At 39.5% G+C, this 23,538-nt stretch overlaps 1 protein-coding gene across 1 annotated transcript in view; it reads left to right on the forward strand.

Annotated features, from left to right (window-relative positions):
• Positions 1-23,087, forward strand: part of cpb (F-actin-capping protein subunit beta) — a 40,533-nt gene extending 17,446 nt beyond the window's left edge. The window contains exons 4-5 of the mRNA XM_067138621.2: positions 9,956-10,155; positions 16,663-23,087. Of these exons, the coding sequence (XP_066994722.1) occupies positions 9,956-10,155; positions 16,663-16,905 (443 nt within the window). The 3' untranslated portion in view covers positions 16,906-23,087. The remainder of the gene's footprint in view (positions 1-9,955; positions 10,156-16,662) is intronic.
• Positions 23,088-23,538: the final 451 nt, after the last annotated feature.

A 23,538-nucleotide genomic window follows, 5' to 3' on the forward strand; every position in this document is an offset into this window, starting at 1 on the left:
TTTGCTGTCATCTCAATTGCCTCACTCCATTTACTACATGACAAGCCTTGACGTTCTCACTTAATACAACATTCAGAGTTGGACATTACATAGTTAGTAGTCCTATTTTTATATGTTGTATTTTGGGATCAGTGGAGAAATGAATCTGTCATTATGCTATCTTTTGAACTATTAATGAATGTGTATGTTGAAAATTATGTTAAATACAATCTTATTGTTAATCAGTTTACTTAAAAACGCAACAGCCGCGAAGGGACCAGGCCTACCAAGCGACCACTACTCAGCCCGAGGACCTGCAGATAATGAGGTGTCTTGTGGTCAGCACGACGAATCCTCACAGCCGTTATTCTTGGCTTTCTAGACTAGGTTTGCCATCTCACCCTCAGATAACTCCTCAATTGTAATCATGTAGGCTGAGTGGACCTCGAACCAGCCCTCTGATCCAGGTAAAAATGCCTGACCTGGCCGGGAATTGAACCTGGGGCCTCCGAGTAAGAGGCAGGCATGCTATCCCTACACCACAGGGCCAGCACTTAAAAATAGAAAGGAAACTGAAATGTATCTAAATTGTATCTTTGAGTTCCCACATTAAAACTGAAATGCACCTACAATGATGAAAGTTGAGAATTCTTGTTTTATATTAAATCTGATTGTAATCTATGATGTACATGTTTGACAAATCTGACCATTTAATTTTACTGGTTATTTGAAAAATACATTACACTTAATTTTCAGTTCATCATTTTTTACCTTATCAACTTGGATAGCATAAAATTTTAAATCCATTGTAAATTGAAAATGTGGTGGCCAAGACAGTAATGAATGTTGTACGCATGATCAGGGACACCAAAATACCTGGTACATGTTACTGCCAATAGTGTTGAATGAAAGTATCACTGGGTGAGTTGGCCGTGCGGTTAGGGGCGCGCAGCTGTGAGCTTGCATCCGGGAGATAGTGGGTTTGAATCCCACTGTCGGCAGCCTTAAAGATGGTTTCCCATTTTCACACCAGGCAAATGCTGGGGCTGTACCTTAGTTAAGGCCACGGCCGCATCGTTCCTGTTCCTAGATGTATAATTTTGTGATAGATACTGATTTGTGATGACATAATGAATAAGTCTCTGCATTCTAGAAGGCAGTTCATTTTGGCATAATTCAGAAAAATGATAATTTTGCATAGTTTTTTTAATTAGCATGTGAAGTTAGTTATGTCTTCTAAACAGATGGCAGCACACACAGTGCAGTATATACATTTGAAAACCTGTGTCACTCTTTACTGAATGTTGCTGACAGATGACATTAATGGGTAGTTAAGTGTACGATAAAGTTACTGTACTACCAGTTGTGCTTCAAGGTGAAGGTAAGTAATGTTGAATATCATTCATATGCGAAAATTGCAGTTTTCTAATGGCAGAAATGTTCATCAATCTCATGTGGTATTAAGAGAAGCATTGGGTGATAATCACAGAACACTCCCAAGCCTATGCTCTGAGCAGTCAACATCGCCAGAGAGCCCAGCCACCGAGCGAGTACCCTGACAACTGACAGCGCTTTGCCGTCTCCCGCTTGCCACTCTCGCCTTCGGTACCAAAGTACTGCTCCCCGCCGCTTGGAGCGCTCCACCGAGCTTTCCTGCTAAGCGAGCCCGGCTCGCCCTCCAGTCACCGACCGCCAGCTGCATCAAGGTTCGCCCGGCAACGGCCGCCATCTTGTCGTCCACAGCCGTTCCCAGCGCGGTCCGACTTTTCGGATATACTCCAACGAGTCGTCCTGCGGTCGCCATCAGTCACCCAGCTACCTCCAGACCATTACAGTCCGCCTGCCTTGTGCGGGCACACTAAAGAAGCCTGAAAAAGAAAAAGAGCTTTTGTCTAGTGCACAGTTTGGTTGCCTGCTCGTGACTTGTCCCGGTGCGACCCGGCAAATCTACACCTGGCACGACTGGTACCTGCTGTGTACACCCTAATAGGCGATTGGTCCTCCACGGAGTTTGACCGTTCCAGTGCTTCTTTTTCCCAACCCACCTGCCAAGACTGACAATACCAGTAAGGAATATGGACAACCCTGGTGGATTGAGTAGCTGGGGCCCATATTCCGATTTCGCCCAGCCCTTGAACGTTACTTTCAACCACCAATTAAAGCATGATCAAACCAACTATTTTATAATAGCCTGCCCCAATCTCGATAAACTACCATCCTTCAGGAAAATGTTCGCCTCAAAATTTCGACCCTGCACCCACTTCATCCATAGCATCAGAGAAGAATCCCACTTCATCCACCGCACCCAAAAACATGCACTATTCTTCATCCTACTCACCAACCACCCTACCCATAACCAAGCAATAGCCGACATTCTCACCAGCACCAAAATCCCGTACCAATTCCGTGAAAACCAACCCACCCCCACCGCGCAAGAAGAAACTCCTGAGGAAGAAACTGAATCATCCGAGGAAGAGGCAGAAGAAGAGGAGGAACAGCACGATTTTGAGCACCCCTTCCGCTACATCAGACACGATTCTCCATTCCCCACTTCGCAAAAATGTGACATCCTCCTACTACCCCTAACTTCTCCAGGCCCCATACCACTTTCCCGTAAAATCATCATTGAAACTATCCAGCCCTTCATCAGTAAATTCATTGCAGTTATTGAGGAAACACACAACTGTCACCTCCTCATCACCCCCATCAGGAATAAATTCATCCCAGATATAATTAATATTTTACAAAAGGCAGGTATCCCAACTCCAATCCTAATCCATCCTGTACCCACCGAAACCATAGAATCATCCTCCCAAACGTACCCTCCTCTTCCCCCCCCTCTCCCTCCCCCAACCACCTACACCAAGAACACTCAAACTGACGAGACAGAGGCAGAAACTACCCAGGAAACAGCCTCTAGTCTACTCGCAAACACTGACACACAACAGACCCCTCCCCTCCCCCCCCAAACAACCACCGAGCCCGGGCGTGGGATCTCATCAGTCTCACCACCGGGCACGGAAACACTGCACAAATACACTCAGACTAGGAGCAGGCGTAAAAAACCTGCTCCCAAGTCCAAGCAAACACCAACACCTCACACAACTACAGAAACTCGAACCCGTCCCCCCCCCAGACCCACACTTGTAACTCAGTGCTTTAACTGCCTCAAACTCCATCACTCAGCTGCCAATTGCACTGAACCCACCCGCTGCAACAGATGTGGTGGTTCCCACCGTCACACTGTCTGCACGGTCCCACGGAACGAGGCTAAGTGTGCTAACTGTCAAGGCGGCCATGCCGCCTCTTTCCCTGGATGCCCCTTTATTAAAAAGGCAGTCAAAGCACATCACAAACATTCACGGCACCTATTCACACGCAGTACACCAGTCTCTCCTCAGTCGACCCCAGTACCTACCCAGTCGAACCCAGTACCTACCCAGTCGAACCCAGTACCCACCACCCCAGAACAACCCATCCAAATAAACCAGGACATCTCTACCCTCATCCATCTACTACTACTCAAACTCCTTACACCCCAGAATCAGCCCACAATTCCCATGCCCACTAGACAGCTTATCATTAACTAATCCCCCCCCCTCCCGCCAAGAAGAACCACCAAGCAATTGTCCTCACTTCCAAAGCACTGGAACTCGGGTACAGCCGAGGCGGTGTGCCAATAACTGCACATATCAGATGCTCACTACTTTCCAAATTTAACACCTAATGCTGTTCTTTACATAACACCCGCAATAGCTGCTATTTTACAACACAAAATAGTATGCTGCGACAGTAAACACGATGTAGCGTTGCAAATTTCTGAAAGCAACACTAGCTATGCAAGCCCTATAATCAGGGCAAGCAACATCGTATACACAAACTGTGCTAGCCATGATCACGGAATGTCACGTTTTCCCCGGCCAAATTAACACACTTACAACACTACTACTCAGACGCACAACACTCACACACACACATACACACAAACACACATACAGACAGTTAAGCAACATTGGGACTGGTCACCCACTGGATGGGTGACCAAAACACATACGCACACAGAAACCCACTATAATAATGAACCTAACACATAACTGATCAATTATACACATAAGGAAAAATCACACAACAGTCAATAACACATAAAAGCCGACAGAGGAGCGCGGAACAGCGCACCGGTATCGGCACCTTACAAACCATCTATCTCTACGGAGATAGGTGGAACATACGGATGACCAGGGTGATAATACTTTACCATATTGCAGTGTTGCTTGTTGGATTAAGGCCTTAACCTTTTGAACTCCATTACCCTTAGCGTATGCTTCCTGCTCCACTCCTAATTAATTTCTGTACTATGAACAGCTGTAGGATGTGAACAATGCAAAAGAATCTAACACAAAGTATATGTTACATGAATATATTTACAATTAGGCACACAAAATACATTAATCCTTGTAGTTTTCACTGTGTGGTACTTTTCAAAACAGTTTTCTGGGTGGAGACTGTTTCCTTTCTACCACCTTTAGCATATCTGTTGATCTCGTTGTCAGTTTCCGTGAATAACTCGTCACTAAAAATAAGTTGAAAAAATCTGTAAGGTGTTGAGGGATTGTTTCTACCTGATGCTTTGTATCCACAAATTTTTTCATTGAATTAGAATACAGGTAAATCAGGATCGCCAGCTTTCCACTTGTGCCATGGGTATGGAGGAGCATCACCACGTCCAGTTTCATTATCACTATCACTTTGTTCACTTTCACTTACATTATTCACTAATAAATCATCAAAGTCAGTTGTTGATTCATCATCGTTACTATCACTGTCCACTAACTGTCCTAAAATATCCAGTTCCGTGAGTGAAGACGAAGCAGAAGCTCTTTTTACATTCAAACATCATCTGTGAACTTGCATAAACATTCGAGAATAACAGAGCTTAAAAAAGTTACCACAATTCCCGCGAACTGTTGTAAATAGGAAAATGTGTTCTCTCAAGATAGCTCTACAATACCAGAACACGGCACAGTCATCATACGAGCGCTGAAAGTACGAGATATTGTCATGTCGAGCGGAGCTCGACATCGGAGCACAAGTCTAATATTTTAATGTCGAACCACACTCGACATAGGAGTGCAAAAGGTTAAAATATAGGCGTGTAGCAGTGGTTGACTCATTCAGTGAATGTCCTGTGTGTTGCGTCAGTGGCCATTATTGAACAGTTCTTAATGGAAGATGGGCGTTGGACTGTGCAGAAATTTTACACTTTCATGGGTATTTCTTTCGATATCAGTGTTCCAAATTTAATGTCCGAACTTGCAGGTGTGCAAGATTTATGTAAGGTAGTTGCCATATTTGTTACCTAATGTCCAACTTCATGTGGTTTCATGGTGACATAGTTGTCGTCATATCTGGTTATGATTTTGACTTCCAGTAACGTTGATGCAAAATTCTTACCTATACAACCTTTACAGTCCTGGGATGGATTCCAGAGAGGAGAAATTTGATAATTTACATTCCTGGCATTGCTCCTTGGGCATTTTCCCACATGAGCTCTTCCATACAAGAAACGGGAACAGCAATCCAAATGTGTACAGTATCAGATAATTTCAGTTGGTAAATGTAAATGCTGCAGCATTGTGTTCATGATTCTGCATTTGGATGCTGAGTCCATTGGTAAGGAAGCCAGGTTGGCATGGAAAGTTGTATCAAAACATTCTATGGACTAAAGCCCCTGCAAGCTGCTTTACGTCACACCGACGCAGATAGGTCTTATGGCGACGATGGGATAGGAAAGGGCTAGGAGTGGAAATGAAGCGTCCATGGCCTTAATTAAGGTACAGCCCCAGCATTTGCCTGGTGTGAAAATGGGAAATCATGGAAAACCATCTTCAGGGCTGACGACAGTGGGGTTCGAACCCACTAAAGCCCCTGAGCACACAACCAACCATGCAAGGAAATTGAAATGTTGATAGTTGCCTCATGTTCTTATACGAAGGCAGATCAAATATAAATGGGAATTTGAATATACCGCTGCTGTTAGTAATAATGTTGAGGCAGGTCTCTGCCAGGATGTTGGTGGGGGTATCTCGAGAAAGAGATTGTGCATGTAAACGAAGGTGGAGAGCTGGGCTGCTTCAGTATGCCATGAGTGAGCAATAGGTACATGCGTCTGTTAGAAACACACCAAAATCAAATTTCTCTCAAAAGAGGTCACCAAACCTTCCAAAATTTTGAGACGGCTCTGCGCACAGTTTGGGGAAGAAACACTTTCGCAGACTTGAGTGTATGAGTTTGCTAACAAATTTGTGGCAGGAGGAGAAGCTGTGGAAAATGAACCTCATGAAAGCAGATCGCAGGCAAGCATCACTGCAGACAACATTGTTGCCGTTCGTGACATTATTGGTGAAGATCTGTGAATAAAAATTTTGCAAATTGTTTTAGCCGTAGGAATAAGTTACAGAAGTGTTCAAACCATCATCCAAGATGAACTCCATTTCAGAAAATTTTCTGCCAGGTGGGTTCCTCGTCTCCTCAACCAGGAACAAAACCTTTACGTCAGGAAGTTTGCCAGAGACTTCTGCGTTGCTACGAGGAGGAAGGAGAGGATTTCTTACGTGATCTTGTGACTTGTGATGAAACTTGGGTGCATCATTACACCTCAGTGTCAAAGCAAGCAAGCAAGTAAACAAGCATGGAGTAGCGGCGAAGAAACGAAGCAGGTCCGGTCAAAGCCAAAACATGCCCATCTGCTAGAAAAGTGCTTGCAACCGTTTTCTGGGACTCGGCGGGTGTTTTGCTGGTGGATTTTCATCATGAGCAAAGGACAGTTAATGCAGCCTATTACTATCGCCTTTTTGGATGAAGCAAAAGCTGTGTATCGCAACAACCGGCAACCAATCCGAAACGTCATTTTTCTCCATTATAATGCAAGGCCGTATACTGTTGCTTTAATGTGGGGAAAGCTGGAGGAAATTCACTGGACACCTCTGGAACACCCTCCGTTCAGTCCAGATTTATTGCCCTGTGACTACTGTTTGGACCACTCAAACAAGACCTAGGTGGACAGCAGTTCGATGATGATGCAAGCGTAGAAGAGATTGTGCGCAATTGGCTCCACACACGTCCCTCTTCTTTCTATCAGGACAGCGTTAAAAACTTCCCAATCTGATGGAGAAAATGTGTATCGAAGACAGGACACTATGTAGAAAAGTTATCTCTACAGTATATGTGTGTTTTTTTTGGTTGATGTAATAAATTTAAAAAAATAATTTCTGTTTATATATGATCCACCCTCATAATATACACTGCTGGAAAAAAAACATCCTCAAGGACAATGTCATTTTTTTCACAGGTGATGTGACAGGTTGGTCATCATTGCAGGAGTATATGATTACAAATTCAGACCAAATGAAACACACATCACAGTAAAATGTGCCCAAACAGTTGCATCAGTACACAGTGTACCCTCCCTCTGGCGGCAATGCAGGCATGTATTCGTGCATGCAAATGATCATAAAGGTGCCAACTGTCATCCTGTGATAGATTGTCCCAAGCATCTTGCACCTTTTGATGCAGTTCAGCAATGGTTCTTGCTAGCTGTAGAAAACGCATAAGTTCCTGCTTCATTATGCCCCATAGATATTCAATTGGCAAGATGTCCGGTGATCTTGCTGGCCAGGGCAGTTGTTCTACACCACATTGAGCACATTGCTTCGCAGCAGCTGTATGTGGACGTGCATTGTCCTGCTGAAAAAGCACATCACCTTCCTTTCGAAGAAATGGCAGAAGCACGGGGACAACAACTTGCGCAATGTAGCGAACACTGTTTACGTTACCCTGCAGAAACGCCAACTGTGTCCACGACTTGTAACTGATGGCCTCCCACACCATGAAGCCTGGGGTGGGATCTCGGTGTCAAGGGCGAATGCACTCTGGAATAGGCCACTCACCTGCTCTACGCCATACACGTGTATGTTTATCACTTGCATACAGACAGAACCTACTCTCGTCACCGAAGATAACAGAGCACCCTTCCCCTCTCCGGTCAATTCTTTCATGACATCAGAGTAGCCGTGCTTGGTGGTGTCAGTGGTAGCCTAGTCAGAGGCACACGTGATCGTAATCCTGCTGCAAGCAGACTGCTGTTTCCAATGATTCTTGGTGACACAGCAGGTGCAACATGTGACCGGATTCATTCCTGGATGATGTTCAGGATTCATTCCTGGATGATGTTCAGTCAGCCACAATGCATCGATCTTGAAATTTATGTATACTACGTGGACATCCGGAACCTGGTCTACAGGTGTGAGAGTGTTCCACATACCACTGCTGAAAGCTGCGACATACCACCGATACATTGTGCCCAACATGTGCAGCAATCAGTCGATACGTCCATCCAGCTTCCCTCAGGCCCACAATGCGACCCCGTTCAAATGGCTGCAGTTGTTCAACAGGAGCACGGTTGTACCCTAGAATGAATGTTGCAAACACTCTTCACCTCTAACCTCAGTACAGTTACTGGACAGGCCTCCTGAGCATCATGTGATCGCTGATGTCCGTGACTCAACCCCTCAGTGTGCACATATTATACCCTGGTTCTTTTTTTTTTAGGCAGTGTAGAATTATTGTATTGTGTATGTGATCACTTTACAGCACACAAATACTTCTACTGAGCAAGATGGCCGTGTGGTTAGGATCACATAGCTGTGAGCTTGCTTTTGGGAGATAGTGGGTTCGAACCAGACTGTTGGCAGCCCTGAAAATGGTTTTCTATGGTTTCCCATTTTTACACCAGCCAAACACTAGGGCTGTACCTTAATTTAAGGCCATGGCCGCTTCCTTCCCACTCCTAGCCCTTTCCTATCCTACCGTCACTATAAGACCTATCTGTGTCAGTGCAATGTCAAAAAAGAAAAGAAATTTTTCATTCATAGGAGTAATCTCAGTGAGGTGGCTATGTGGTACTTGTGATGTTGTCATAAACTTGCTTTCAGGAGACAGTGAGTCGAACCCTTCTACAACCATGAAGATTGTTTGTGGTGATTTCCCATTTTCACACCAAGCAAACGCCAGATCTTTTCGGTAACAGCCTTTTTAGTCCTAGTCCTTTCCCAGCCCATCATCTAAAACCTGTATGTTAGTTTAACAAACCAGTAGCAAAAAGAAATTATTACATATAAACGGACTGCCTGCTTGAAATTGATATGATAACATACTTGTAAAACATATTAGTGTGATTTTTTTACTTAATATCCTGGAATTCATTCAACCTATTACAGAAATATTGTTTCTGATATGACCTTCCATGATTTTTATGCTGTTTATTTCTCCATTTTCAGCATGGAAGGAAAGTTGTAAATCCCCCTTTTCAAATACTCTCTTGCTGTTGTTAGTTAAGGATATCTAATGAGCCTAAAGTTCACAAACTTTATGAACATTACTTGGTTTGTCGTTCATCCCATCCCTGAAAATATCTGATTCCTCTCCCTCTCCTGATATGTGTGTACTATTTGGATTGTTCATCATCTAGACATTTCCTTGAGAGTGTGGGTAAATGAAAACTGGAGAAAGATTGTATAATAATTGGTGTTAATGAATGAAATCTAAATTAATTTACCTGTAATGCTAATAAGGGACAGAGTGCATATTCCTGTTTGTCCAACTCCACTGTGTTTCCAAAGTGAAATTTTCATTCTTAAAGGACTTATGTTGACTTTGTTTGCATCAAAGAAATGTAACTTGGGCAGAGGATAGGACATGCTGAGGGAGCAACAGGAAAGAGAGCTGTTGACAAATCCAAAAGGACAAATAGAACTTAATGCATTACCATCTTCATAGATGGAATCTTCTCAGCAAACCAGATTCTTCCAAATTTCTTTTACCTCAACCCTCACTGACACATGGTTGTGGACCTTAATTGCACCCTGCTCTTCTGTTTTTATCCATATATCTGTAATCTTATGATGTCATGTTTTTGTAGGTGTCATCCTGATCAAGAAAGCAGGTGATGGTTCCAAGAAAATTAAAGGTTGCTGGGACTCTATCCATGTTGTTGAAGTGCAAGAGAAGACCAGTGGTCGCAGTGCTCATTATAAATTGACATCAACAGCAATGTTGTGGTTACAGACAAACAAAGCTGGTTCTGGTACTATGAATCTAGGAGGTAGTCTCACCAGACAGGTATGCATCGTCATCAAGAGTGGACAATAGTTATTCTAATTTCTGGATATGTAGTAGTTCTGTTTACCTTGGTACCCAGTTCTGAATATAAGTAATATGCATGAGAAAGCAGTTCAGCTTTGTGTTTATAGATTGCAGTAACAATATACAGTAGAATCCCTTTTATCCAGCACTCAGTAGCTGGCAATCTCAAAACGACAGTAGTTTTGCTTGTGGGTTTCAAAAGCATTAAAAAAAAAAAAACAAAAAAAAAAACAAACAGCATTCCGCAGGAATTTAGTCACTCTTGGGCGGCTGCGCGATACAGTGATTAGAAGTATCGCACTACACAAACTTTCCTTGAGCAGTTCTAATATTCTTTTTTTAACCTTTCATTTCGTTACAGACTGAGGAAAGCTAATACACAATCCTAATACGAATGTTCCCCCTGTGGGTGGGGGTGCTAGAACAACACCCATGGTATCCCCTGCCTATCGTAAGAGGTGACTAAAAGAGGCCATAGGGGCTCTTAACTTGGGAGCGTGGGTGGGCGACCAGGGAACCCTTAGCTGAGTCCTGGTATTGCTTCCACTTACTTGTGCCAGGCTCCTCACTTTCAATCTATCCTGTTCGATCTCCCTTGGTCAATTCTAGTTGTTTTCCAACCCCGACGGTATTAGGTTTTCGAGGCCTAGGGAGTCTTGCAATTTCACGCCCTTCCTTTGGTCGATACCTTCATTTTTTGCAGTGTTGGGTCCCTTCCATTTTTTTCTCTCTGATTAGTGTTAATAGAAGATGGTTGCCTAGTTGTACTTCCTCTTAAAACAATAATCACCGCCATCACTAATACAAAAGTACTCAGCTTCAGAGAGTTCTCTAAACAGCTTAAAACTCAAGATGTTCAGTTTTACCATAACTGTTATAGGAACTTATTTTAGCAACAAAGAGCAGCTGAGTAAGCATTCCTAAAACCAAGACACAACATTGAAATGACATGATTTTGAAAAACAAAATTCTTAAGAGGACAGTTAAGAAGTAACTTTAGAAACATAAAATTTTAAAAGAACCAGAGAGTTGTGTAACTTTAAGAACTAATTAAGCAATTAGGAAGCGTTTTAAACTAAGATAGAAGTTGCAGTTCTCCATTCAACTCCTCCTTCCATTCCCCACCCCCCCCTTTTTGACTAGGTTAATTTTAAGCATAAGTAAGGTACTATTTTAAAATGGTTTTTAATGAAAACTATATTTCTTTGTAAAAATATCTTCACCTAAGCAAGGGAAAGGTAGCTCAGGATGTTCCTAAGGAATGAAACAAGTAAAAAAAAAATTTCTAAAGGAAAAGGCTTGTTTTAATAAAATATATACTATCAAAGAGGTGGAAATTCTTACTTTTATTGTATTCTTGTTGCGCTACAGTGCTTGATGGTCAGTATTGTTGCTGTCATTAATAGAACTGCTCATGTGATTGAGTAGCCATCAGTTGGTTTTAAGGGATGTACATTGTCAGTACATCAGTCGCCAGCAGTAGCCCTAGAATAAAATTTGGTGCGTGCATGTGGCTTGTGTACCGAAGTGCAAAATTGCAGCAAGAGTAATAAATCCATGAGTGTTAAAGAAATATCTTGACCATTTAAGCAAAAGCTAGAATTGCTGAATAAAATGGGGGAAAAAAAAGTTATTTGGGGACGATTAATAAAAGAATGTGGAATGTTCAACATTATTATTGAAAGAAATGCGGATGAATATGCAAATAGTTACAGATTGAATAAAACTAGTTGCCTTTACTGTAGCCCAGTCGACTTTGTCTTTTCTTGCAACTTTTAATGTGGTAATTATCGCACACTTCGCCACATAATGAACAAATGCTATTCTCATTCATTTCATGAAATGTAGATATAGCACAAATTTTGTGATAGAAACCGTGGACGGGTAGTCTCTTGTTTGCTTGGTGAAACTCCTGGTTCGTATCCATGCATTTCTTATTCAGCATGGCATCCATAGTGTAAAATTCCATTCAGATGTCTTCTTTTTTCTTATATCCTTCGGCAATAATTCCTATGCTTCGTATTATGTATGGTAGAGAGCAGTTACACCATTGATCTTGAAAATCCATAGCCTGTTTCCAGTCATTCGACCTGGCCAGGAATGGAATGAATGAAGCCCCCATCTAGCGATGAAGATAGGAAATTTGCCGGTTGCGGAAGCCTGTCGCACTCCTCTGGGGCAATGATTAATGAATGATTAATGAAATGAAATTATATTGGCGAGTGTTGCTGGAATGAAAGATGACCGGGAAAACCGGAGTACCCAGAGAAAAACCTGTCCTGACTCCGCTTTGTCCAGCACAAATCTCGTATGGAGTGACCGGGATTTGAACCACGGTATCCAGCGGTGAGAGGCCAGTGCGCTGCCGCCTGAGCCACGGAAGCTTTATACCATAGATCTTCTATGTAGAAAATATTGTTCACTAATTCATAAACCATCTTGATATGGATTTCTTAGAAACACCTAGACCCCGTTTTAGAAATAACATTTTCACTTCCCCTATTACTTTCAAATCCTTTTTTTGTGAGTTTTTCCCAGATTATCTCAATTCCATATGAGATAATTGGATTCATTACCGTAGTGATGAAGTGAATGCTTTGGTATTTGCAGATGTGGTGATTTGGGGAAAGGGAGAAAAGGAAGTACAAAGGAGACTGGACATTTGGAATGAAAATCTGGAGTTTGGAATGGTAATTAGTAAAAGAAAACTGTAGTCATGCACTGTGAAAAAGAGAAAAAGAGAAGCCAAGTGAACATAGACGGAGAATGGTTAGAGAATGTAGAACAGTTTACATATCTGGGTAGCATTATTAATGGAAGTAATGTAATCAACCCTGAAATTAATAAGTAAAGGTACATCTTTTATCAAGTCAGAGAGCTTTTATGGGATGACAAAGCCCCCAAGACAACAGAATTAACATTATATAAACAGTATTTCATACCAGTTGTAACATACAGACTAGAAACGCCTGGTAACTAATAAGAGATAAGATAGCAAGATCCAAGCTGTAGAAATGAAAGTTTTAAGAACATCGGTTAAAAAGACAAGAAGAGATAGAATTCAAAATATTAAAATCAGAGAAGAGCTTAAATATAGAACTGTTAGTACAGAAGATACAGAAAGCAAGACTGAGATGGTTTGGACATGTAAAAAGAATGGGAAAGGAACGGGTAGCAAGAAGGGAATTGTAAAGAGAAGTTAAGGGAAAGAGACCAGTTGGAAGACCGAGAAGAAAGTGGATGGACAAATTTGAAAGGACATTAGAGAAGCTGGATTGGATGTGGTGGATGTAATGGAGAAGGAAAAGTGGAAGGACAGAAAGGAGTGGAGGACTCTTGTTAACCACACCCGGGTGACTGGAGTGGGACATTGATGATGATGATGATGATGATGATGATGATGATGATGATGATGATGATGATGATGATGATGATGACAGTATAAAAAATCTGTGTTAATGATAGTCTTAGATATTATATACAGTATAGCCCTGATTGTTGCTGCTGCTTTGTCATGAATGTATTGTCTATATGATGAGCCTGTTGTTTGCAGTTTGATGCCTAGATTTTTAAAGCCGTTCACAACTTTCAACTCTGTTTCTTAATTTGATATTTTCTTCTGCAGCAATTTTTCCTCTTATCCTGAATATCATCAGAACTATTTTTAGTGCATTATCATCAACCCATTTCGTTGATCTATCAGAAGTGTTTTGTAAATCCTCACTGTTTGTTGATCCACTGAAATTGTCATTGGCATATGGCATAAATATGCATAGAGGTTGTCTCCTTCTCTATAATTGTTGTAATATCTGCTGTTGCAATATTAAATAGGATGGAACTGAGAGGGTTACCCTGGCCTGGAGTACCCCGTTCGTTTGACAAATATCTATATACTGTAGATGTTGATTCCCATAGGGAACCTGAAATATTTGTCCCGAATGACAAATATCTTTTGATGTTGTGGTTGTCAGTCGCCCTCTAGGTGGGGGCGGTAGAATAACACCCACGGTATCTCCTGCCTGACGTAAGAGACGATTGAAAGGGGCCTTAGGGGCTCTGAACTTTGGAGCGTGGGTTGGCGACCACGGGCCCCTTAATTGAGTCGTGGCATTGCTTCCACTTACTTGTGGCAGGCTCCTCACTTTCATCTATCCTATCTGACCTTCCTTTGTCAACTCTTGTTCTTTCCTGACCCTGACGCTGTTAGATTTCCGAGGGCTAGGGAGTCTTTCATTTTCATACCCTTTGTGGCCCTTCTCTTTCTTTGGCCGATACCTTAATTTTTGGAAGTGTCGGATCACTTCCATTGCTTCTTTCTGATTAGTGTTATATAGAGGATGGTTGCCTAGTTGTACTTCCTCTTAAGACAATAATCAACACCACCATTTGTTATCAGTGTCAATAGTGTTGTAAACCAGAATGTTTAGAAAGGAAAAAATTAAAAGTATCCTCCTGTTCAATACATACAGTACTGTAATATCTTGTAACCAGAATTTTCCTTATTAGTGTCAAAGAATTTCCAATTCTGATAATGTTTTCTAACTTTGTTACTAGTTTATCCTTGTTCAGAAGGTCAAAGGCCATTGTATAGTCTACAAAAACTGCATAATATTTTCCTCACAGCAGTCTTAGGGTATCTTCTATCTCATTGTTCAGGTTCTATACTGCGTGGAGTGTACTGCGTCCCTGTCTGAAGCTATATTGCTGGTCTGGTGTTTTCTGATCCTCAGTACTGTTATCAGTAACCTTGAAACTATCTTTACTCACTGATTCATCACTAAACCACTGCCTTTGGAACCACTGTCTAAAACACTTTCTGAGAAATTTCTTCTCTCTTATTCCTCCATGATACTTCAACTTTTCTACACCGTGATGGTAGCCGAGGCCACTAAAGAATGTGAATAAAGGCACCACCACAGAAAGTAAAATAAAATAAAAAACATTTGTTTCTTGACAAAGATACATGGAGTGAGAGTTAGGTTGGGGAATTTTCAAAGTCACTAGTCTAGAGTTCATTTTGGAATGCATACTACACATATCTGTGGGTTATACTAAGCCGTGTTATACTGCAAGCTGTGCTTATCAAATGGTTCATACACTGTGCCAACTTGGCACAAGCACAGCTCGTGGGATGATGTGATCAGGTTAAAGCACTGTTTGCCATGAGATTCCTCTTGAATGGCAGGATCTCTGTAGTTTAGAGTGATTTGTAAGAGAGTTTGGTGGTGAAGATAATCTACTTAGAGCATGCCATGGACTCAATTCCATATTGTTTGCACAATGTGTCATAAAATAATAATAATAATAATAATAATAATAATAATAATAATAATCATCATCATCTTGAACCAGCTTCAGTTTCCTGGGTGTGCTGAATGAGTGCTTTCCACTTATTTCTCTCCATGAAGGTGTCTTCTTCCATAACCTGCTGCAAAGCCAGGCCTTGCCCAGCTAGATTGTTTCTAATCTGATCAATCCATCTCTTCCTTGGCTGACCTCTTGATCTTTTGCCTTAGAGTTCCTTCTCAAACTACACTCCAGCTGTGAATCCATTTGTGGATCCATTCTTTTGAGATGATCGAAGCATTTCAGCCTGGCTTTGATACAGATCTCACTAAAGGGTTGTTTCACTTGGACAAGTCGGCATTTTTTGCTTTAATTAGTTCTTAAGAACTTCATTTCCACTGCTTGTAGTTTGCTGATATTTCTGTTGGTTTACATGCAGGTTTCTAGACTGTATGTGGTAACTGGTACAAAGAAGCTTCTGTAGAGTATTAATTTTGATCTTAATGAAACTTCCTCATCCCAAAGATGATGATAAATCTGTGTTCCATTCTGTAGTCTGCTAGTGATTTTTGAAGATGATTGGCTATCTGTTGTTAATACACTGCCAAGATAGCGGAACTGATGTACTTGTTCCAACTTTGATCCATCCAGAGTGATGTTAGTACAGATGTTCTGTCGACTAATAGGCAACTCTACCATTTTGGACTTGCTTATTTTAAGACCAAATTGTTTGAATATAGCATTCCGGTCATTCAGCTTCTGTTGTACTTTGGCCTCATCACCCCATATCACATCATCATCTGTATCGTACGAATGGCTTCAAAACTGAATACTAGCCCCCAAGTTTTGATTGAAGGAAAGCATTGAAACATAGTGTGAAGGGTATTAATTACATTAAGGTTTATCATTGTTAAACCACTTTCGTACACCATTTATTTGTAATGCATTTTAGAACTAAATGAGGCCACAACACTAGTTGCAAATCGAGGATTGTGGCGACGTTTAGTAAATTCACCGAGGCTTGCAGACTGAACGCTGAAAGGCATAACAGTCTATAATGATAATGTATGTATGTATGTATGTCTATTCTGATTATTTTTTTGTTTTCATTTTCAGTGTAGAAAATAAGAAATTCCTCAGTATAATTGCGTAATGAATAAATATAATTCATGTGTTAATGTTTTATTGAATCTGTAGGTAGAACAAGATGCTGGAGTAAGTGAAGCATCACCTCATATTGCGAACATTGGACGCATGGTGGAAGATATGGAGAACAAGATCCGTAACACACTGAATGAAATCTATTTTGGTAAGACAAAGGATATTGTCAATGGGCTGCGAAGTGTACAGCCTCTGGCAGAGCAGAAACAGCAAGTGGCTCTGCGGCAGGACCTTGCAGCAGCGCTACAGAGGAGACAAGCCAAAGGAGAATCCAACTGAGAGGACGAGCTAGAGATTTATATATCTCCATTCTCTTGAGAACATTAACTTCTGCTGCTGCAGCAAACTTACGCCGCTGACTGGTGATAACACCAGGTGAACAAGTTCTATTGTTTATTTTGAGTGTTTTCTCATTTCTTACAAAGTTACTTCTCCATGTCCAGAACTGGCATCTATTTTCTTATTCTTCTGTGAAGAAGGTGTGGTGCAAGTGAAGAATGACCTTTCAAAATGGATGAATTTTCTTGCCTGTCAATGCCTTGTGCAAGGGTCAAAGTAAGCAACGAGCCATTATGAGAATGGCTTGAGTGAGTGTCTTCCGCTGTTGATAGCCTAGGGAATTCTTTAATAATACCACTGCTTAATTTTTCATTCATTGTTGTTCCACATGCAGCTGTTCTTTTGAATGGCCTTTGTAATTCTTTTCCTCTCAAGTTTTGGAAAATAAAGTTCAGTATGAAAGGTTTTTGTAAGTCTCTTTCAGTTTATACATTTGCAAATATTGTAGTATGCTGTCTGCATTTATAAACATATATCTGTAATGCTAGTGATGTGCATGGAGAAGTCTTATTGTATATTTGAATTTAAGGGGCAAAGTCATTGCAAATGCCTGTCTGCGTTGTTAAATTAACTAATTGTACTATTCACTTAAAATCTTATCTCTTCAAAATTCTATAGCAGACATGTTTGTAAATTGACCATATCCTCTGGCTTCCGTTATAATAGTTTACCTCTTTCAGCCTGAAAAGTATGATCAGAATTAGAGACTCCTGCATTTGCCTCGCACATTTAGAGAGAGCATGCAGTACCCATCATGGTGCTAAGTTGGTGGTCATTTATAAATGGTGTTTGCCATAGTTTAAATCAGTTTTGTGGCTGTTTTTAATAAATATATATTTTTATTTACTATTATAATAATTATTATATCATCGTATAGTTACAATATAATGTTTTATTAATATGGTCAAGCAAGCTACTTTTGAATGGCTTGTTTTGTAAGATATGCTCAATATATTGGGCCATTCAATTATAGCTTTGGTCTACTCTTTACATGATAGCTGATCATCTTAAACAGACATTTCACCAGCTTCTCCCTCCACTTGTAGAGGATGTTAACACCAGCTGAGGTATAGTTGTACATAACTCTTTAATTGGCCTGTGACAAAGAAAAGAGACTTGTGACTAGCTTATAAAAATGATTGTTGTGATGGAATGTTAGTATGCAGCAGTTAGAATGTACATGTGTGGTTGATTGATATCCAAATAAGAACTTGGAAGATCTGCTGAAAATTTAAAATGTCATTGTAGCATTTAAATCATAAAACTACTATGAAATTCAGGTGATGAAAAGTTTGTGAACTAATATTCCCCTGTGTTGAGGTTTGTGTTCAGAACACTGTTCCGTATCAATGAGGTATTGTACATATAGAGGTTGGGGCCTTCCCAGTCAATTGAGGATATATGGAATACATGCTAGAGAAATAATGCAGTGCATTCCACAATATCCATCAATGATACTTTGTTAAACTCGTTGATAACTTGGAAATGTGTGGAAATTGTAGTTTTGAGACCTTCACGTTGTATGCTGCTTCTTTTTTTCTTGGTAAATGGAAGTTGTGTGTAGTGAGATAAAACAGCTAGCAACTTGAAAGTCTCAATACTGTTATTGATAGCATTGTTATCTGAAGGAATAAATCAAAGTTAAAATAATACCAGAATACTAGGGTTACAGTACATATTTCTAAGACATACACTGCATATGTAAATCTCTGAGGCAATGAATGAGGAGGACTGACAAATAACTGAAAACCAAACGGCAGATCTTACATTGCTGATCACTGTACATAGAATGTTAAGAATTGAGTTGCTTTTGTCAAATTTCTTTTCTATGTGATTGCAAATTTATTACTGCTAGGGAATAAGAAATACTCTCGTATGTTTATGGGGCACTAAGTTATTGATATTTTCCTTCATTTTAATAATAGAGAGTGTGTTTTTCTTAAGTCCTGCTCCTCGGCTGTATGGTCAGCATACTGGCCTTCGGTTCAGAGGGTCTCAGGTTTGATTCCTGGCCAGGTTGGGGATTTTCACTGTGTGATTGCCTGTATACTGTTGCTGTGAGTTAATTTTATTGCACAACAAATGGTGAATGGGAAAGAAACTGGACTGAATCCACATCTTGCACATAATACAACACAACCAAAGAACACGTTCAAAGGATATACCGTAGATTTTTTTTTTTAAGATCACCTCTTACAGAGATTTGAAACCCTATTCTATATTGTTATTTTTACACCCTATTCATAAAACTATTATTCTTTCATGTACTCTTTATCATGGAAAAATGTAATACATGGAGGTACAATCCAGTTGGACTTGCTACAAGAATATCAGCTTCAGGAACCTGTCGAGGGTTATTGATTTATTAATTGGCTGAAAAGAGTGTATTCTTATTGAAATATGTATTGTTAACCACAGAATTTATGTAGACCTCATTTATAATGTTATTATGTAAATTATTATTTGTAAGTTTTATTTCCTCTCTTATCTCTCTCTATGGTTCATAATTGCTTTTATTTTACCTGATGAAGTGACAAATAGTGTTATTAAATGAACTGTGGCCTGATGTCTTGACATTGCATTGGGGAGCTTTATCACATTGTGTGTAGGAATGTTAATGAAATCCATTACATTTATGATTAATGCCGGTAATGAAACAATGAAAAATGACTGTGATTTATGGTTTTCAGCTGTCGCAACCTTGAATCACATTGGCAAGTATTGGCTAGCTCCAGAATGGTTATGAACATTTTTTTTTTTTCCTTTCTTTAATACCAGTGACATTTTCATTTATTGCCATTTGATACAAATTTTAAAAATTGAGAATTCAGTAAGTCCTATGTTAATGAGTTCATAATTATTACAGGTGATGCATTTAGGAATGGAGAGATATGGTGGGTGTGCAGTTTTGATTGTGAAGGAGCAAACTGTCCTCATAAGACTAAACAGTATGCAGGAAATTTGTTTTATGTGCAGAAAAAAGGGTGGGCTGTGAGGAAATAAGTTGTTGTTTGATTATAGCCCAAGAATATTTTATTGCTATTTTTCTTGCTGTTCTGAAGTAAGTTATTCCTTTACATGTTCCAGTAGGTCTATAATGTGAGTTTGATGTTAAAGAATGAACCCATTGTAAATCTGCAACAAACATACAAAGCCTGTTACATAAGAAGAAAAGCAACTATAAGGCTATATGAAGTTCATTTCCTTCATACAATGAGAAATTTGTTGTATGTATATAGCAACCTAGGTAATTTAGCCTTTTCGTGTGTATTCCCTCTCTCAATAACAAACACCATTGTTTTGCCCAGTTGTGAATTTGGAATTGGTGATTATTTCTTTTGTATGTCGGCTACTTTATTCCTAGCGTGAATTTGAAATCAGTTCAGATCTTAAGACAAATGCGGGGATGCTCAGTCCGGTGGTATTTGAAGGTGCTCAAATACTTCAGTCTCATGTCGGTAGATTTACTGGCACGTAAAAGAAGTCCTGTGGAACAAAATTCCGGCATCTTAGCGTCTCCAAAAACAGTAAAACATAGTGGGATGTAAAAATAAATAACATTAACAAGTGATTAGTTGCTATCAATATGAGTAATAATTTTTTAGTTAAAAAGTGAAAATATCTTGCATTTGAAACTTTGAATTAAACAAATTGGTTGCCTTGACTTTTTTTTTTTCTTTAAATAGATTATACAAATCTCAAATGGAGCTGTTCATAAAACCAAAAAGTTTCAAGGTAGGTTGGATTTTCTGCTAGGTCTAGATATGTTCATATTTTGATATGAGCACAATTTTTCTTTCAGTTAAACATAAATACCATATGGCTGTAGTTTTGTCAGCATGTTTAACTGCTTTACAATTCTGTTCAGTAAAGCGTAGAAATTATAATGTATTATGTTTAGATTTATACTTTCTCGACCCAGATTATTAGATATGATCGCAGTCATTGTCAGTCGAATTTCTCTTCAGAGCATGCAGATTATAGTTTTTGCAAAGCATAAAGTTTCCTTACAGTTTGTCACTTTAACATGGCAAAATCCAAAAGAATTATTTATAATGTAGTAGCCACCTGTTTTTTGACAGTAAATGAATTGGCTTCTTGTACTGTTTTGAAAAGGCTGTAATTAGGTAGTTTGCTCGGTGTGAAAATTTGCAGTAAAATCAAATAATTCATTGTCATTGTTATCACCTGTAATGGACGTCGATCTTGAAGAACCTAAAAATCTGTACAGTCATACAGAAGGTTATTTTTTTAGTAAGCATGGTATTTTGCAAAGTTAATTTTTGTTAATAGCACTTATGGAGGCTGAATATTTTACAGTAGCATTTTAGGGTTTTGTGAGCCTCCGTGGCTCAGACGGCAGCGCGTCGGCCTCTCACCGCTGGATACCGTGGTTCAGATCCCGGTCACTCCATGTGAGATTTGTTCTGGACAAAGCGGAGGCGGGACAGGTTTTTCTGCAGGTACTCCGGTTTTCCCTGTCATCTTTCATACCAGCAACACCCTCCATTCTCATTTCATAGCATCTATCATTCATTAATAAATCACTTTGAAAGCGGCGACCCCATCGTACCAACAGCCTATATCGGCTTCATTCATTACATCCCTGACCCGGTCAATGACTGGAAAACAGGTTGTAGGTTTTCATTTTAGGGTTTTGTTCTGTACCCTTTTTTTCACTGTGTTGATAAATAACTGTACTTGGGCTATAATCATCCATAATATTTACTGTGTATGCCATAGTATTCCTTATGAGGTTGAAATATCAGACAGAATATTTTCGTATTCTAATTCTGAAGTAGAATAAGGACCAAGATCAGTTATCTTAGTACTTTTTTGTTAAATTCTGTGTAGTGAAATTGTTACAGCAATAGTTGCCAGTAAAGACATTCTTAAAATAATGAATACAATGCCAAGTTTCTCGTTGACATGTAAATGGCTGTTAAACTGTCTCAAGCTGAAGAAATATTCAGTTTTTTTTTTTTCATTGTTTATGTTTCGTATATAGTTGAATGGGTCCAATAGTCTTAGTCCGGAATCATTATTCACAAGATTTATCCTCGTGATGCGCCTGCTGATGATGATAGCAATTTCTTCTGAAGCCAGTAAACTGCCATGCCGTGAAAGTGATTCAGCTCAGTGTCGTAATACTGGTAGTCATCCTTTTAAACTTGTGGTTGACTATACTGCTCTTCCAGTGTGAAAGTTTTAAAGGTGTAAGCATTCAGATGGAAGATTAAAAAAAAAAAAAAAGAAGTTTGGAAGGGTATTCGAAATCATGCCAAGAAACCTTTCTGTATCATAGATGAAAACTGTACATTTTCTAAATACATATATATATATATAAAAGTTTTATACTCACAATGTAATAATAATCTCCCACAGTTCGTTTGAAATGTAATATCATCTAAAATTAACAATTAACAAAGATGGCAAGCACAGGCTTTGTTTTTCCATTTTTGCCTGCAAAAATGTGCTTGCTAGCATTAAGTAGCAATGCAATGGGCGTTGACGAATAACAGTATTTTGTTAATAAATACAGATAAATCTATTGCCTAAAATTTATGTTGCATTTTCCTATTAATTGTGTACATCCAATGTGCAGTGCACTTTGGATGATGATAATGATGAGTGAAGAGTATCATATCTGTTACTGAGAATAATTCCTTTCAGAATGTGGTTGGAAGGTTTAATGCCTTCATAGATAATGGGTTGACAAATAAAATTATTTTGAATGAAAAAAATGAAACTTTTCCATTTGTGAATATTTCATGTCAATAAAGAACCCATCCTTTTTGGTTATATGCAAGATAGCTTGTGAAGAACAATGTAAATATAATGTATTATAATACAGAACATGTTATTCTCATTGATTCCTTCAACTGCAGTTATGAAGATTCCATCTTTGAACTTAAGTTTGTTGCTGAAAAGAAGAGTTACCAAAAAGCTACTTGAAATAGGCGTCTCTTCTCAGAGGATTTGTCTTTGAAGACTATTTCCAAGGCCTTCAATGACACATCATCATAACAAAACAACAATATGGTCATTTATTTTTCACTTATATCAAGAACTGTTGTCTAATAACTTGAAGTGGACTTCTGGTTTCTTTTTATACTGTTTGCTATACCAACAACAGGAGAATGACGTGTATTAAAGACATTTATCCTTCAAGTATTTCAAGGCTTGTAATATTTAGCTTCTACTTCAGCTCTATGACCAGTGCTAACACAAATTTCAGCTATTTTATATCGAGTTATAGTCAGGTAAAGGAAAGCCACCATGACTTAGTTAAGGCTGTAATATTGTTGATAAAACAAATGTCTACAGTCAGTGATTTAGTTGGAAAAATATATTTACAGGAACTCACCTTATTAATTCAGCAATTTCCAGATGGACTCGTATTGGGTGTCAAAATCAGCGGCCTCATGTTTCCGACAAGTCGTTTCATCAGATGAACGTCTCCCCTTTCGTAGCCATGACTTGACATATGGTTGTATGCACAGGAGGTCAAACGCTGCTTGATCTTGCAACCAGCAGCCTATTTCTCTTTTCGCTGTGGATCTCATTCATGGT

The sequence above is a fragment of the Anabrus simplex genome, chromosome 1 (genome assembly GCF_040414725.1).
Source record: "Anabrus simplex isolate iqAnaSimp1 chromosome 1, ASM4041472v1, whole genome shotgun sequence".
Lineage (NCBI taxonomy): Eukaryota > Metazoa > Arthropoda > Insecta > Orthoptera > Tettigoniidae > Anabrus > Anabrus simplex.